General features: G+C 35.4%; 1 protein-coding gene across 1 annotated transcript; it reads left to right on the top strand.

The window, feature by feature from the left end:
- The first annotated feature begins 454 nt into the window (after positions 1-454).
- On the top strand, positions 455-16668 carry LOC142643785 (protein RAE1-like). Its single transcript, XM_075818499.1, has 11 exons — positions 455-674; positions 750-836; positions 959-1036; positions 3678-3871; positions 5373-5514; positions 7821-7901; positions 9799-9927; positions 11164-11241; positions 14316-14387; positions 15983-16063; positions 16148-16668. Exons 1-11 carry the CDS (start codon positions 621-623, stop codon positions 16196-16198), a joined length of 1047 nt encoding a protein of 348 aa, XP_075674614.1. The 5' UTR covers positions 455-620; the 3' UTR covers positions 16199-16668.
- Positions 16669-16778: the final 110 nt, after the last annotated feature.

Here is a 16778-nt window from a genome sequence, read left to right as displayed (position 1 = left end):
TAAATTTTTAGAAATGAAATGAGAAATTCATGCAAATTGAAAGGACACAAAATATCTATCTATACTATGAATAACAAAATTCTCCGTCTGGGTTTCAATATTTTGCATACTAAAATATTCTTATACAAATTCTTAAACTCTAAAAAATATCCCTATTCTTTAGTTAAATAATTTTAAATTTAAAAACACAAACAGTTAATAGAGTAATTTATCATTTTTAAAATTTTCATTAAGTTTTATATTTTTTCTTTTATCTTTTCCCCCCAGGATCATCACTTGTTTCTGCTAAAAAAAAAAAAACAATTACCACTTTTTTATTTAAAAATTCAAAATTTCAATATGGCTAGTTTTATAAGAAACAAAAAAAAAAAAGAGAAGAGTTGAACCAATGCCAAAGGACGATTACGAAAACATAGCGTAGCTTTTACAACCTCCCTCAGTCCACAGTCCCCACACTCACAAAACACAACTCTCCTTGCTGTATTTATTCATTCTCAACTCTCTCTCTCTCTCTCTCTCTCCCTCTTTCCCTCCAAGCAAAGAAAAAGAGAGGAGAATTTATGTGACTCTCTCTCTCTCTCTCTCACTCTGTTCTCCATTTCACTTGTGAAGCTTCTTCAATGTCGAATTTCTTAGTGTCCAATCCTAATCCAAATCCAAACAATTCATTCGAGGTAAGTAGGTACTGCCTTTGCAAAATCCCAGTGTTTCCTTTCACTCTGTCACAAATTTGGCTTACTTTTTCGTAGGTGGGTCAACCTCCGAATGACTCTGTCTCAAGCCTCAGTTTTAGTCCCAAAGCCAATTTCCTTGTCGCCACCTCTTGGGACAGCCAGGTATGTTTGATTTCTGTTTGGTTGCTAAGAAAATTTATAAATATGTATAATGCCATTTGATTTTGTTTGAACTGAAACTTTGTTATCTTCTTATGTTTGTTTGAAACACTTGTGTTGTATAGGTTCGATGTTGGGAGATAACCCGTGGTGGGACAAGTCTTGCCAGTATGCCCAGGGCATCAATATTGCATGACCAGCCGGTAACAATGGTGTTTTTGTTTAGCAATATTTACAACTTGTATTTCATATTATGTGTATTTCACATTAATTGATTCACTAAACAGTTAAAATTGATTCGCGAAGCTTTGCGGTTTGTTGCACAGGATTGGATAATTATTATCATGATCTTATGTTTGGTAGATTAGTTCATATAAGTTAAGGATGTATTGTGTGATCCTATTGTGTGTTTAATGTAAGATAGGGGAATACTTTGGTTATTATATTCTTTATAAGTTGGCTCTTGTGTATTGTGCTTATTTCATGTGACTTAATATAAGGGTTACACGTTATATGATGTGCTTTCTTTATTTCAATTACTGTATTTGATGGATCAGATGGGGTGGTTGGCTATGCACATGTTGGTCATGGTGCACACAAAATGGTGTATTGAGTTTCTGCTCAATTGGTTATTCACTGCTTGCTTTGGAGTTTTCTTTTTCTCCACAAGGAATAAGTAGTCCTAGTCTGGCCTAATCCCACCCTCACTCGTGATATTCAAGAATCCTTTGATCACAGGATTATTTTCTTCTTTTGGACTAATTATCTTGGGACTAAAAAACCCCAAACATGGGATTTTTGGACTATCTAATCCTAATTATAATCCTCATATGGTGTAACAAAGAAGGCCTAAAGAAATCCCAAAATTGAACGATATGCTATTACCTTTTTAATTATGAAAATATTACATGTTATGACTATAAGTTGTGTTTCTTGAGATGGAAGAGACTCAAGGGAGTGAATGGAGAAGGTAAATTAGTCTCAAGCTCTTCATATGATCTAAATTTTTTATTTTTTATTTTGATAGGTAATCAGAAAAATATTATTAAAGAAATAGTAAGGAAAAATACAAGTTGTTCATGATGATGAGCAACAAGAAAAGGATAAGGAAAATTAGAAAAAAAATAGAGGGAAATTAGGAAACTAATCTAAGAGAAAACATAAACTCAGAGGGAGAGAGAGTAACAATCAGTAAAACCTTAACATCGAGACCACTCAAAAAGACTATGCTGGCAATTTTATTTGAAATATCTATTACTAAAAAAAAATCCTTCCTCTAGCAAATACTCCATTGTCTCCTAGCATGAGAATGCTAAAAAATGTGGGTTGATACACTATATTAAGTGAATTTAAATTGCTATTAACATCCACACCACTTCAAGAGTACCAATTTAGAAGATTAAAGGTTTACTTTATAATTGTCATTGGAATTATTTAAGTCTTTGATTCAATCCTTTGAATTGGCCTAACAGCATTATAATACAGATCTTTCCCATCTTATTATTTGATGCATGTCTTAAGCTCCAAGCCTCTTTTGTTTGCTCCAAAATCAGTGGATTACTCTATTCATGAGTTGTGAATTGGGTATAACGAATGCATCAACTTTGGAAAATTATGGGTGCTTTTTGGAAAAAGGGAAAAAAAGACCATAAGCTAGTGCTTGAAGATGTGAATATGTTGGTCAATCATTGCCGCTTTGCTCTTTTGTATGTCAATTGTTGTCCCTTGTTTTTTTCTGCCTTTGGGATTCATTGTTTGATACCATGATAGATGCCCACTCCTATCAGCAAGAGTTCATTGCGTGATACCAAAGATAGTCTTATTTCGACTTGACGCCTTGTTTCCTTTTGTGGACAATTTTGAGAGTGTGGAATAATGAACTTTCCAAAGTGTTAAGAACTCTTCTAATGAGATCAAATTCGTTTTGATGCATTCTTTGCCTGAATGGAGTACTGTTGCTATTGGTGGGGTTTCTTGTCCTTTTTTTGTGATTTTTTTTTGGATCTTCTAAAGCTTAGATTTTAATACTTTGGAGAAATCTCTTGTTTACCCTATCTGTTTATGAGTTTCTTCTTTCTTTAAAAAAAAAAAAAATATTTTTAAAGGTCGTACCTAGTGTACAAGGCTCTTGCTTCTGCGGAGTTAGAGAGGTTATTGGTAGTCAGCCTTACCCCCAATTTTAGAGAGGATTATTTTTTGACTTGAACCTGCAAAACATCGCTTGGGCAGAGGGCACTTGCCATCGCACCAAGGTCTTCAATAAAATTTTACCTTAAAGGTTGACTTGTATCTAATGCACAAGGCTCTTGCTTTTGTGGGGTTTGAGAGAGCTGGTTGGCATGTAGCCTTACCCCCAATTTTGGAGAAGGTGATTCTCTGACTTGAACCTGCAAAATATCTCTCGGGCAGATGGTACTTGCCATCGGCAAGGTCTGACCTCTTATATGTAAAATGATTTTTACATATAAAAAGTTGAATTGTTGGAATTGGTGTGATGAACTGTAAGTTTAGCTCCATGTATGGTTGCTATTGATTATTTAAATTTTAAGTGGTTATTTTTTTATGCTATTCTTTTGTTTTGATTAACTAATTTGGAGCTAATACATTTATCATTGAGGGATAAAGTTTCCCCTCGAGCATGGGATCATAATTTTTAGTAGAATTAAATATATTTGAGTGTAAGGAATTTATGAAACTTGAGACCTATCTGGTTCTTGAAGCCTTTTCTCTTTCAGTAAAAAAAAGTATGGTTATAGTTGTAACATGTAATATAATTTGATTTGGCTATGTCAACTTAGTAAAATATGAGCTGTTTTATCAGTCTTTTATAAAATTATGATATAGGTTTTGTGCTCGACATGGAAAGATGATGGAACAACTGTTTTCTCTGGTGGCTGTGACAAGCAAGTCAAGATGTGGCCTTTGATATCTGGTGGCCAACCAGTGACGGTGGCTATGCATGATGCGCCCATCAAAGAGATTGCGTGGGTTCCTGAGATGAACCTCTTAGTCACAGGAAGTTGGGACAAGACTTTGAAGTAAAGAAAAATTCCATTTCCATTGAACTTCTCCTTGCTATTACCTATGAATTCTTACCTACCCATGTATTTTGTGGTTGTTTGAATTATTATCGAGAGGCAGTTGAAGTGGTGTTTTGGTTCAAATGATGTATAATAGGGTGTAAGCGGTAGTGGTAGTTCTTGACTTTTGAATTAGCATAATGTTTTTGTGTGCCAGTACTCATCTGTTTGGAAAAAGTATTATGTTCAAGTCACATGACTAATCAAGTATATTATAATTATGCATGTTCATGTGACTTATTCTGATGGGTGGGTTGCTTTTACTGTCTCAACAATAAAAACAAAGCCTTATTGAAGGCTTACTCTTATTGTATGATTCACATCATCTTCAATCTCTCAATTGTTATGCATTATTGATAAAAGATATTGAAAGCCTTTTGCTCTTTGGTATCTCTTGACCATCAAGTTTTACAGCCCTTTCATATTTGTTCCATTTCTACTAAATCGCCTTAAATTCCTTGTAATCTGATTTAACCCTACTTAACCGAAAACCTTTAGATTCTAAAGCATCTTGTAATTTTCTAACTTGACATTAACTCCATGTTTAGTTTCATCCACTAAAACTATATCATCTACAAAAAGTATACACTAAGGGACTTCCTCTTGAGTCGATTTAATGAGCTCATCCATCACTAGTACTTTTATTGTTTCACTTGATGTAAGGTGTCATAAAAAAACGTGCATTTTTGTTTATATTAAAAAAAAAAGGTGTCATCTAGGCCAGATGCACTATGTGCTCCTTATTTGTTGAATTGTCTGCATGCTCATTCAAAGGCATTCTGCCAAAAAATTGAAGTAAAAAAAAAAAACCGATGATTAAAATGAAACAAAAGACCAGTGCTGATTATGGTAGATGGTGAGTACAACTCCTGAGACCACTACAGATTGAGAAACTCTTTTGATTCCTGTCCTTTTACCATTTTGGTCTGTATCTAGTAGACAAACTATATTTGCTTTATGACCTTTATAGAGAACAAGTGTTATGTGTATATATACAACTTACATCTTCATTTATGTAAATTGTCCTGCCTTTGATGTGTCCATAATTCTGATATATGCCAAATTCTTTCTTTCTATTTCTAAATGATTATTTATTCCCTGGCTTACCACCAAGACCCCACTTCTTTCCCCTGTGTACAATTTCTTTTTCTCCTGATCTTTCATTTGTATTACCTGATTTTTCTCATAGATCTCAACACTAAGGTTCTTACCCTTGATGATTATGCTTTTATTTTTTTGCTTCCTGAATATTGTTTGTAACCAATCATAGTCTTTGTCTATCGACATACATGTATTTCATAATATTCTGAGTTGTAATGTGGATATTAAGTTTGCTGCGTATTCTACTTGTACAATTTTGTGCCTTCCTGATTTTTACTATCTCTATGATCAGATATTCTGTGCTTCTGACTATATAAATTGCTTATAGTTGTTGAGAAATATTACTCCTTATCTTCAGGTACTGGGATACAAGGCAGTCAAATCCAGTTCATACCCAACAACTGCTTGATCGCTGCTATGCATTAACAGTGAGGCATCCTTTGATGGTTGTTGGCACTGCAGATAGAAATCTTGTAGTTTTTAACTTGCAGAACCCTCAGGTATTCTTTGATTCATAAGACATTATGCAGTGATTTTACAATGGTTTCTTAGTATCTATCCAATCATTTCGTGGTGGACTAATGCAAATCATAGATTTTCAACATGTAGAATAGGTTGTAATTCAATGATGGGTGGGTGGAAGATAATATAGGCCAAGACGTTTGAGCTAAGGCTAGAGGAATACAATGTTGGAGATGGATTTAAGGCCATAGAAAGGATTCAAGTTATCATGTGATCAATTGTTTCAGGGAGTAAGATGGTTACTATGATAACAGGCTGATCTTCCCCAAAAGCTCAGCTATTGCAATTCTTTTCCTGATAGCGGGTCACATGTATAGGTTCTTGAACAGTGGAGAAAGAATTAAATGAAGTCTGAATTTTTTGTAAGGAGGAGATAACCAAGTAGGATCTTACTGCTCTAGCACAGGTGGAACAGAAGATGTAGATTTCTGTTGGTGTTGGAGTTGAGCAGTGGAAGAAGGTGAACTTCAATCATAATACCTGAAGGCAAAGAGGGTAGCAGATGGAAGGAGCTTGTGATGGCACTACGGGATTTATGCGGGGTCAATGACTGGAACAAGGAAATAGAGGCACTGATGCTCAACTATAGTGACTTTCTGACCTGCTTCTAGAATTGCTGAGAGAGAGAGAGAGAGAGAGAGATGATCTGCTTTTGGAATTGCTGAGGTTAGGGGCAAATTAATCAGAACATTGAGGGGGATGGGAAGGACGAATAAATTAGAAAATTGAGAAGGATGAGGGGCAGATGATGAGAAAGTTTCAGTATTTTCAATTGGTTTCAAAGATTCAAGGGTTCATTTGCAAATTAGACATTGAATATGCTTATGATCATGTAAGCTTGGATAGCTTTGCTTGTTAGAGTGGTACTTGATTGGAATGTGTATATCATCAGTACCTAGGAAGCTAGGAACTAGCATCCAGCTATTGGGAAATTCCAACATAATTCTTCCACACCCCCTTCTGGATCCTTTAAGTAGAGCTTTCAGGATTAAAACAAATAAGGAAAGAAACAATGTAATCAATTACGTTAAATTCAGAAATAAAATCAAAATAAAATTCTAACGCAATAAAATCTATCAGCACTTCTCTCCCTGCATCAAGTTTGGAATGTGGTTCCATCATGCCTCATGTGGATCATTTGGAAGGGAAGAGAACTTTTGAGGGACAGTGATGCAGGTGAAATTATTGAAGGGAAATCAACAAGAACCAAAAATTAACTATATGAAGTAACACCCATGGTTGTTTGGAGTAAGCACCAAGTGGAGATATAAAACCTAAGAATCAATACTTAGGTTGGTCTTGGATCAACATCAAGGCATTGAAAATATTCCAATAGAAGTTTTATTCATCATAAACTTGTCTCCATTGGAGTTTAATACTGCACTTATTTACACTACAAAGAATAAATCCTAATCATAATTGACTTGAGTCAAATAAATTATGAAAATAACCTTAGGAAATTAAAGATAAAACCAATAACCTACTGAACTAATAATATGTAAAATAAAATTTAGTGGACCAATAGTAAAAAATAAAAATACAATTGACTACCAAAATAAAACTAAATCAAAATAATATTGTCTTAGTTGATACTTGTAACAACTCGTGAAGCACCTTTGGCAACGTTAAAAACAAAGAAGTTTTCCGTTTCACCATACCATTAAATTTCTTTGGAATGATAAACTCAACGAGTGGAAATAGTGTTGCAAACATTATAGTATCTTGATCCACAGAAAACACCATCATATCAAGCTTTTCCACTTAATATAGCTGTCGCATCAAACTCATTTTTCACAACATATGTACCCTCTATTTCTTTGCTCTATTATTGAGCTTTCTCTTCATCAAGTAATGGGAAAGCATTCTTCTCAGTTATAAGCAATATACTTGACACTCCAACAGGCTGAATTAAGTTAAGTCGGCAACACATGGTTCAAGTATTTCGATCCTGTTTAGACTCTTTGTTCACTGAAAACCTTTGAAGATACTTGCCAAAGATCCTTTATTGCTGCTGCCCTACATTCCACTCTTAACGTTTTTGCAATTGAGTTAGAGGAGTTTTATATTTGTTTCTTATGCTAAACTTTGCTTTCTATTATATTTCATGATTTGGAATTTTCTATGAGGTGCTCTCCGAAGGACTTGGATTATGCATATAAGTACTGTTTACATACCAAGACACACACACATATATATATATATATATATATATATATATATATATATATTTTCCGTTCAGCTTTGCATTATATTGTTAAGGAAATAATTGTTCAGTTACCAACAGACTGAGTTTAAGAGAATCGCTTCACCCCTGAAGCATCAGACGAGGTGTGTTGCTGCTTTCCCTGATCAGCAGGGTTTCTTGGTATGCATTGACTCTATGTTTACCTTACCCTTTTTTGTCCTCTCTCTTAAGAAATTCTGAGTTTAACTTCCCCATGCCCCTTTTACTATATTTTTCATAAATTTTTCTTTCTTCGTTTATCTCAGTTTAATTTGATTATAAGCATAATGGTTTAGCTTTTTTATTTTTCCAACTTTTCATGGTATCTTCTATTATTTGGATGGGAGTACAATACAAATATGGTACCAGTTAAAACTTAAAATGCATTTTTTTAGGCCAATGTGTTAGTTGTGGTAATTGAAAAATGGGATGTTGATGGCCATTGATTGGGCATAAGATGCTGGGTGATTTTGGTTCTACTATAAAGCTCAGATTTTAATGATATATATATATATATATATATATATATATATATATATATATATATATATATGCAAAGGCTAATTAGTTTTCTCATCCCTAAGGGGGTGCCCTCAAGTTCTAGAAGTCCTGCCAATCCAACTTTGGAATTTCATAATTTAAGAGTTGAACCCCAAACATGCCTATTCCATGGAAGATTTACACCACTTGGTTATAGTGGCCAGTGTGGGCCTGATAAGAAGTTTTAATGATGTGGTTTTAGGAATTATTAATATTTTGGTTCTACTATAAAGCTCAGATTTTAATGTTATATATATAGGCAAAGGCTAATTAGTTTGCTTATCCCCAAGGGGATGCCTTCAAATTCCAGAAGTCTTGCCAATCCAACTTTGGAATTTCATCACTTAAGAATTGAACCCCAAACATGCCTATTCCATGGAAGATATACACTTGGTTATAGCGGCCAGTGGTGGGCCAGATAAGAAATTTTAATGATGTGGTTTTAGGAATTATTAATATTTGTATATATATACACACATAATGGTATATGGTTGTCTTGGTGTTGTTTGAATCTGGAGCATATTTATATTCAATTGATTTTCATTTAGGTGTTACTTTTTTTTTGGGGGGGGTGGTGGGGGGAGGGGGAGGGGAGGAAGTGTTGTTAACAACCTTTGAAAGTCTCATGCCTAGTCTTTTAACTGCTATATACCACAATGTGTGTGATGCTAAGATGTCATCCATCAATCTCTTTCATCCGCATGATGTCTGCAATGTACTATACTCATTTTGGGTTGTTATGGGTGACCTTTAATGCAGTTCGAAAATTTTTGTCAACCTCTCTGAGAATTTGATGTGTATCACCTATATCCTCTTCACATTAATATGTACATATATATACACACACATAATGGTATATGGTTGTCTTGGTGTTGTTTCAATCTGGAGCATATTTATATTCAATTGATTTTCATTTAGGTGCTACTTATTTTTTGGGGGAAGGGGGGGAGGGGAGGAAGTGTTGTAACAACCTTTGAAAGGCTCATGCTTAGTCTTTTAACTGCTATATACCACAAGGTGTGTGATGCTAAGAAGTTATCCATTGGTCTCTTTCATCTGCATGATGTCTGCAATGTCTATACTCATTTTGGGTAGTAATGGGTGACCTCTTATGCAGTTCTTATGCAGTTTGAAGAATTTTGTCAACCTCTCTTAGAATTTGATGTGTATCACCTATATCCTCTCCAACAAAGATATTTTACTCTGAGCAATGTTTACTTAGTGTCATTAATTGGTGTATTTAGGGCTTTAGGCTCACTAGATTGCATAGTAATTTTAATTACATATCAATTATTGCATTTGACACTAGATTTTATTTGGTCTTAATAAGATCATCACAAGTAAATATATGCTCCTATTCTCTTCACATGTTATCAGTGCCAAATATATTCTGCTGTGTAACTACTCCACTGCCTTTATTTCCTATTTGTCGCTTGAATTATGATTATCATCAAAATTACCTTAATTATTGAAACTAAAGTTGTGATGTTCTTACAAGGTTGGCTCAATAGAAGGAAGGGTAGGTGTGCATCATCTGGATGATGCACAGCAAGGTAAAAACTTTACTTTCAAATGCCACAGAGAGGGAAATGAGATATATGCAGTCAACTCTTTGAACTTCCATCCTGTAAGATTCTTCAATGCCACTGCTGTAGTTTCTTGACACTTTTCCTTAATTATCAGTTGCCTTAAGTCTACTTATATGATGAAGATGCTTTTGTCTTTGTGCAACTTCATATTCTTGAATTGACGGGTTTGGGCGAGTGAATGTTTACTTTGTTTCAGTTTGTGTAGCTAAGAGTTCTGTTGAGAACTCCTTTAACACTTCATTGCTTGTAAGATTAAATGTTCTGATAATTGCTGGTGTATTAAGTAGCATATGAAGAAAATCTCTGAAAATCACTTAAGATGGATAGCTTATGTCCATTACTGACCATTTTCTCTATTTTTCTTGGACAATCCCATGAAACTTTTCTTAAAAACAAGTCAATCAAAGGAGTTGTTGTTTGCTGGAAACTATTTAAGTTATTTGTAGTTTGTTAAACAAACTATCGATGCTCTAAGCCAATGTTCAGCCAATTTTACCCACAAACTATTAGAAGGTTGCAAATAATCCCTTCTATTAGACTTATGTTAAATTTTGGAGTGACATACACGATTAACAAGTGGCCACTAAATGATCTTATCCTATGGAAAAAAAAGAGAAAAAAAAAGAAAAGAATAGAAAGTAGTGGCACATCCATGTTGGTACCTAAACCCTAGGCACTATGACTTGAATATGACCAATAAATCCTCAATTTCCCTTTGAACCTCATTTATGGTTTTAATACAAAAATTTAAATTAAAAAAAAAAGAAAGAAAATAAACAAAAGAGAAAACCCAGCCTCGTAATGATAGTGGTGGTGAGCAAAAATTTGACAAACACAGTCCATGGCCGTCAAATCTTTACCCCAAAAAGGGGGAAAAAAGAATTGGAAAACATCCTATGATGGTTCTTAGCCTGTTTGGCCACCAAGAAAAGGTACAAAAAGTATAGAGGCTTGATTTGGGAGGAAATAATAAAGAGAGAGAGAGAGAGAGAACTTGGTTATAAACATTTTATAAGATTGATATCAGCTTCAGAGATTAAATCAGTTCTATTTTCAGTCTTTGAGTTGTAGGACCTTTGAATCAACGTAACTTGATTTCTTTCAGAATTATGGTGGGGAATACTTGATAAGTTTGAAATTCTCTATGAATAGTGCATACTATTTGTTCTAGCAAGACTTGCTAGAATTTTTTATTTGTAGAATTGAAGGTCAAGATGTTCATACTGTATTCACTACATCTGTGCAATATCTTATTTAGACGTCCCTTGTTTTAGGTGCATCACACATTTGCTACAGCTGGATCTGATGGTGCCTTTAATTTTTGGGACAAGGACAGTAAACAGAGACTAAAGGTATACCCCAAATCTACTATATATAAAATTTCTTTTTGGACAAGGTTCACTGAAATATGCTTCTTGGTGTGACAATTTAGAAAATAGTATAGTTTTTTTCTTCGATCACTTAATCAACTAGAAACTTGTTTTGACACTTAATGGTATGAGAAATTTCATCTAACAGTCACACATAGAGAAACTCAAATGTGTCTGGATACATAGGGCAAAAATGGCTAAATAGCCTTAATTTTTAAACTCTGTAACCAAACGGCCCCCTTTTCAAATTATGTAGCAAAATACTCTTGTTTTGGAACTAGACATTGCCGATGTTGAGTTCTTCCTGGAATTCGATCTTAGTAATGTCAAGTTCTATGCGTATTTTGCCACTAAATTTTTTTTGAAAATTTTATGTAGACTTAAAAATATGGATAGAACTCGACATTGCTAATATCTAGTTCTACTCAGAATTCAACATCAGCAATCTCGAATTCCAAAACAAAGGTATTTTGCCACATATGCAATTCACATATGCTAATGACATTAAATGGATGTCATTTGTCCGCTTCTTTTTCTCTTGATTATGGAGGTTTTAAGCAGAATTTTGAAGAAGACAGAGGAGAATAACCTTATTCGGGGGTTTCATGTGGGAGCAGTAAATTCTGTTGGTGTTCAGATCTCCCATTTGTTGTTTGCGGACGACACTATCTTATTTTGTGATGCCTCTAGGGATCAGTTGCTCTCCATAAGATTGGCGATGTCTTGTTTTCAAGCTTTTACGGGTTTGAAGGTGAATGTTGGGAAAAGTGAGATTGTTCCTGTGGGGGAGGTGAGTAATATAGATGCATTGGCTAGCATTCTTCAGTGTAGAGTGGGGAGCTTGCCTATGAAATATCTGGGGATGCCTTTGGGAACTTCTTTTAAGACTGCTTCGATTTGGAACCCTATTTTGGAAAAGATGGAGAAGAGACTCTCAGGGTGGAAACGTCTTTACTTATCTAAGGGTGGTAGGCTCACTTTACTAAAAAGTACTCTATCGAGTCTTCCTACGTACTTTTTATCTCTCTTCACTATCCCTAAAGCTGTGGCTGCTAGAATGGAAAGGATTCAGAGGAACTTTCTTTGGGGGTCAGTTGAGGGGAGTTTCAAATATCCTTTGGTGGCTTGGGATAAAGTGTGTTCTCCTGTTAAATTGGGGGGGCTGGGGATAAGGAGTGTGGCGTCGTTTAACCAAGCTCTCTTAGGGAAATGGTTGTGGCGCTTTGGGCAAGAAGTTACTCATCTCTGGCGGAGAGTTATATCCACTAAATATGGTGAGGGTCAAGGGGGGTGGTGCACCAAAGTGTGCAGGAGGACCCACGGTTGTGGCCTTTGGAGAAGCATTCATGAAGGGTGGGAGAGTTTTTCTAAGCACCTATCGTTTGTAGTGGGTGAAGGCACTCGCATCCGCTTCTGGCATGATAGGTGGATTGGGGATTATATCCTAAAAGATCTCTACCCTGAGCTCTATGTGTGTTCAGTTGCCAAGGATGCTTGCATTTCTGAAGTTTTGTGGCTTCCGGAAGGAGGTTCTACTAGAGTGTGGAATTTAAGGTTTTTTAGAGCCTTTGAAGATTGGGAGCTTGCTGCTTCTTTTTCTCTTCTTCACTTTATCCAACCTCATATCCCTCGGGGGGATAGGAGGGATTTTCTTTGTTGGCGGCTCAAAGGCAATGGTATGTTCGACACCCGCTCTTATTACCAAGCAATCCGGGGTTCCTCGGATTTTTTGTTTCCTTGGAAGGGTGTTTGGAAACCAAAGGTTCCTAAGCGAGTAGCTTTCTTCTTGTGGATAGCCGCTCATGGTCGGATTCTCACTTTGGATAATCTCATGATTAGGGGTCGGCGTCCTTTGGCAAATCGGTGTTGTATGTGTTGTTGTGATGGGGAGTCGGTTGACCATCTTTTTCTTCATTGTACTGTTTCTCATTCATTATGGTCTCTTATGCTTCAGGCTTTTGGTATCCACTGGGTTATGCCTAGATCAGTGTCGGGGTTGTTATCTTGTTGGCATCAGTGGTTAGGGAAGCACAACTCGAATATTTGGAATTTGATTCCAGGGTGTTTATTGTGGATTATTTGGTTGGAACGAAATCGTCGCTCCTTTGAGAACATGGAGAAGACATTGGATGAGTTAAAGGTGTTATGTCAGAGAAGCCTTTTCGAGTGGTCTCGTTGTTGGGGTTTTACGGATTCTCCGTCTCTTTCAGAGTTTATGTTTTCCCTTAGAGGTTCCTTCCCTTAGTTTTCTTTCTTTGTATCTTTCTGTTCATCATCATGAACATCATGTACTACTTTTCCTATTAATATTACTTCTTTGATTACCTATCAAAAAAAATATTTTAAAATCTAGACCATTCACGGAATTGGACAAAGGAGAGGATCAAGGTTCAGAGGTCCAAGTAGAACAATTTTGAATAATTTTTAAATCATATTTTTAATGAGTAAAATTAATTTTATTCAAATTAAGAAATGCTTAACATATACAGAACGTGCAACAAGCCACTACTACTGAATTACAATCACACAATCAAAAGTTCCAAAAAATCAGGAAAAGACAATGTGGGAATTGGGATGCTGCCCAAGTTGTATTCAATCATATAGGCACCTTAATAAGCACCATTTGATAGCATGAAGAAGACTCCATTTTATCAAAAGTTCTCCTATTTCTTTCTTGCCAAATTGTCCACATGACACTCAGAGGGACGACCCTCCAAATATTTGAAACTCTATGACTATTACCCATCCATCAATCAGTATAAACAGCTATTAGGGTTTTCATTCCTTTTTGGTGATAAGCCTAAGACCATGTGATGACATACTAGATGCAGATGGTGATTGAATGTTCCAAACTTTGTTCCCTTGTCCCAGTGTGTGTCCAATATACTGGTGCGCTGCCTGTAGTTTGATATTTGCAGCTACACATCATTCCAGTGATTTTCCAAGTTGAAAATAGCAACAGGATTTATGCTATTCCTCCCTCCCCCCTCCCTGCTACCGCCCCTTCTTGATTCTTTTCTTTGTACTTGTCTAACTCAACTGTGTGTACTTTTCAGGCCATGCTCAGGTGCAGTCAGCCTATAGCATGCAGTACGTTCAACAATGATGGTTCCATTTATGCGTATTCAGTACGTTTTATCTCTTGTGATTTTGCTACCGCTAGTGAGTTTATGTCATAGTAGTCTCTCTTTTTCTCCATACTAACACACCCACACACATACTGAGACAATCATGGTTTATTAATTTAAGTGGGTATACACATGATAAGTAAATTTTCCTAATCCAATTGTACTGGTTACTATGCAATTTTTATATGTTTAGGTATCAGCAAGTATTTATTCATGGCATGAATAACAGGGTAAATATCTGCCACTTTACATGCTATATTGTAACATGATCCTGCGCAAGGGCTCTCCAAAGCACTGTGCATATGAGTTATGTCGTCTACATTGTAGGGGAAGGGCAGAAATTGTGTGAAAAAACTCAATGATATGTAGAAATCAAAATTCTTACAGCTTTGATGAAAACATCAAAACACAGGGTTTGGATGCCATTGTAACTCTTTTATGGTCTCTCTTCTATGGTGAGGAAATCTTCCTCAATGATTTTATTGGTGCTAAAATGTATAAGATGTTTCAAAATATCTCAAAAATTTTGAATTATTCTATGGAGATGGAATTTTCTCTTTCTTGTTCTTTTGTGCACAACTCCAGGCAGTTTTAGGTGTATGTTCTATTGATACGGAGATGGAATTTCCTCTTTCTTGTTCGTTTGTGCACAACTCCTGGCAGTATTAGGTGTATGTTCTATTGATATTTGAATCTGAACATGGGCCTCCTACTACCATTTGAAGCTATGTTATGTCTACAAAAATGTGAACACTAATTAAACTAGAGAATGCTAGAGTGTTCAAGATAGGCACATGAGTGGGAGGAGGATCTTTTAATTTGAATCCAAATCTTTTCAATTTTAGTTGAAGAAGGGGGTTGTGTACATCTTTAATAATATACTTGAATGAGGCAACAACTTTTTTATGATCGGTTTTGTTGGGCAGAGAATGTGCTGCAATTTTTGCAGAAGTGTTCCCAAATTAATAAATAAATAATAATAAAAATATCTGATTATATCAGTAGGGTAGGAAGGGATGCATGACATTAGCCTTGGGTTTCACTTCAAATACTGCTTGCCTTTTGTTTTGTATATCGACAAATCAAATAGGGAGGCAATGGATAATTTATTTATTCATTAATTGTGACATGATAGGGAGATGTGGACTTGTATTTTGCTTGTTAACGATTATTCCGCGGATCACATTGCTGAGAAGGACATTTTGGTATTGTAGTGGTGAATTTTGAAAGATAATTCTATTGTTTTTGATGTGGTGTATTTGGAGAGAAACTTTTGAAGCATGTGAATTACCATATGAAGTAAAAAATTTTGTTCTTAAAGTCTCTTTATGACTGGATAATGGCTGTTGTTTCATTATCTTTTTCAAAAAATTTGTTTGATTTTTTGAATTTAGAAGTTTGATTTGATGTTCATTTGTTTCTCTTCAATACATTGTGTGTTAGGGTAATGTCTTGTATTGCACTTTTATAGTGAAATATATTACTCAGTTATTATGAAAAAAATGTGTCTTGCGGGTACAGACTGCTAATCTTGTTCATTTACCCCTTTGGTCTTGTAGTGGCACTGAACCCTGTTTTTGAACTTCTGTTTGTAGGTCTGCTATGACTGGAGTAAGGGTGCTGAAAATCAGAATCCTGCCACAGCAAATACCCATATTTTCCTACATCTACCACAGGTTGTTTTTTCATTATTTTCTTATGGAACCACTCTTAAGGTAGTTTACTACAGCCATAATATTATGTGTTTTTTTGGGATGCAGGAATCGGAGGTTAAAGGCAAACCGCGAATGGGAACTAATAGCAGAAAGTGAGGCTGGTTCGTGGTAGCCATAAGATGCTTGGATGAATACTTGTGTATATGGAGGGCATTTGCCTCTGTAGCTTCTGACATATGAATAGGCAAGGCTCTTGTTGGTATAGAAGTCTAGGTAGAATCCCTATGGTGGTTTATTGAATGAACTTATAGTCCCCATTAGGTGAATTTTTCTTTATAGGTAAACATTTTGGGTAATATGTTCATGAATATTTAGGGTTATTCTACGGTACACTTTTTTTTTTTCCCTCCACTTTTGTTTTGTATATATCGTACCTAACTAATCATAACTGCCCGTCAACTATATATATATAAAAGTCGATAACCTATGTTAATGGTTAAGATTAGGTATGTATGGCACATAAAAACAAGTGTACCGTAGAACTCTCTGATTATTTCATATCAATTTTGTGTATGTATAGAATTAAATTCAAGTTATATTTGATGTAATTTTTAGTTTAATATTACTTCACGTAATATCTTTTTGTTGGTGTAGGTATTTCATCAAACTCATACCACCGGACATATTGGTCCAAGTGGTTATCTCCCTAAGTACTAAGTATAGGGGTTGAAGGGGG

The sequence above is a fragment of the Castanea sativa genome, chromosome 7 (genome assembly GCF_040712315.1).
Source record: "Castanea sativa cultivar Marrone di Chiusa Pesio chromosome 7, ASM4071231v1".
Taxonomy (NCBI): Eukaryota; Viridiplantae; Streptophyta; class Magnoliopsida; order Fagales; family Fagaceae; genus Castanea; species Castanea sativa.
Note: the sequence above shows the minus strand (reverse complement) of the source record. Positions and strands in the feature narration are given on the sequence as shown.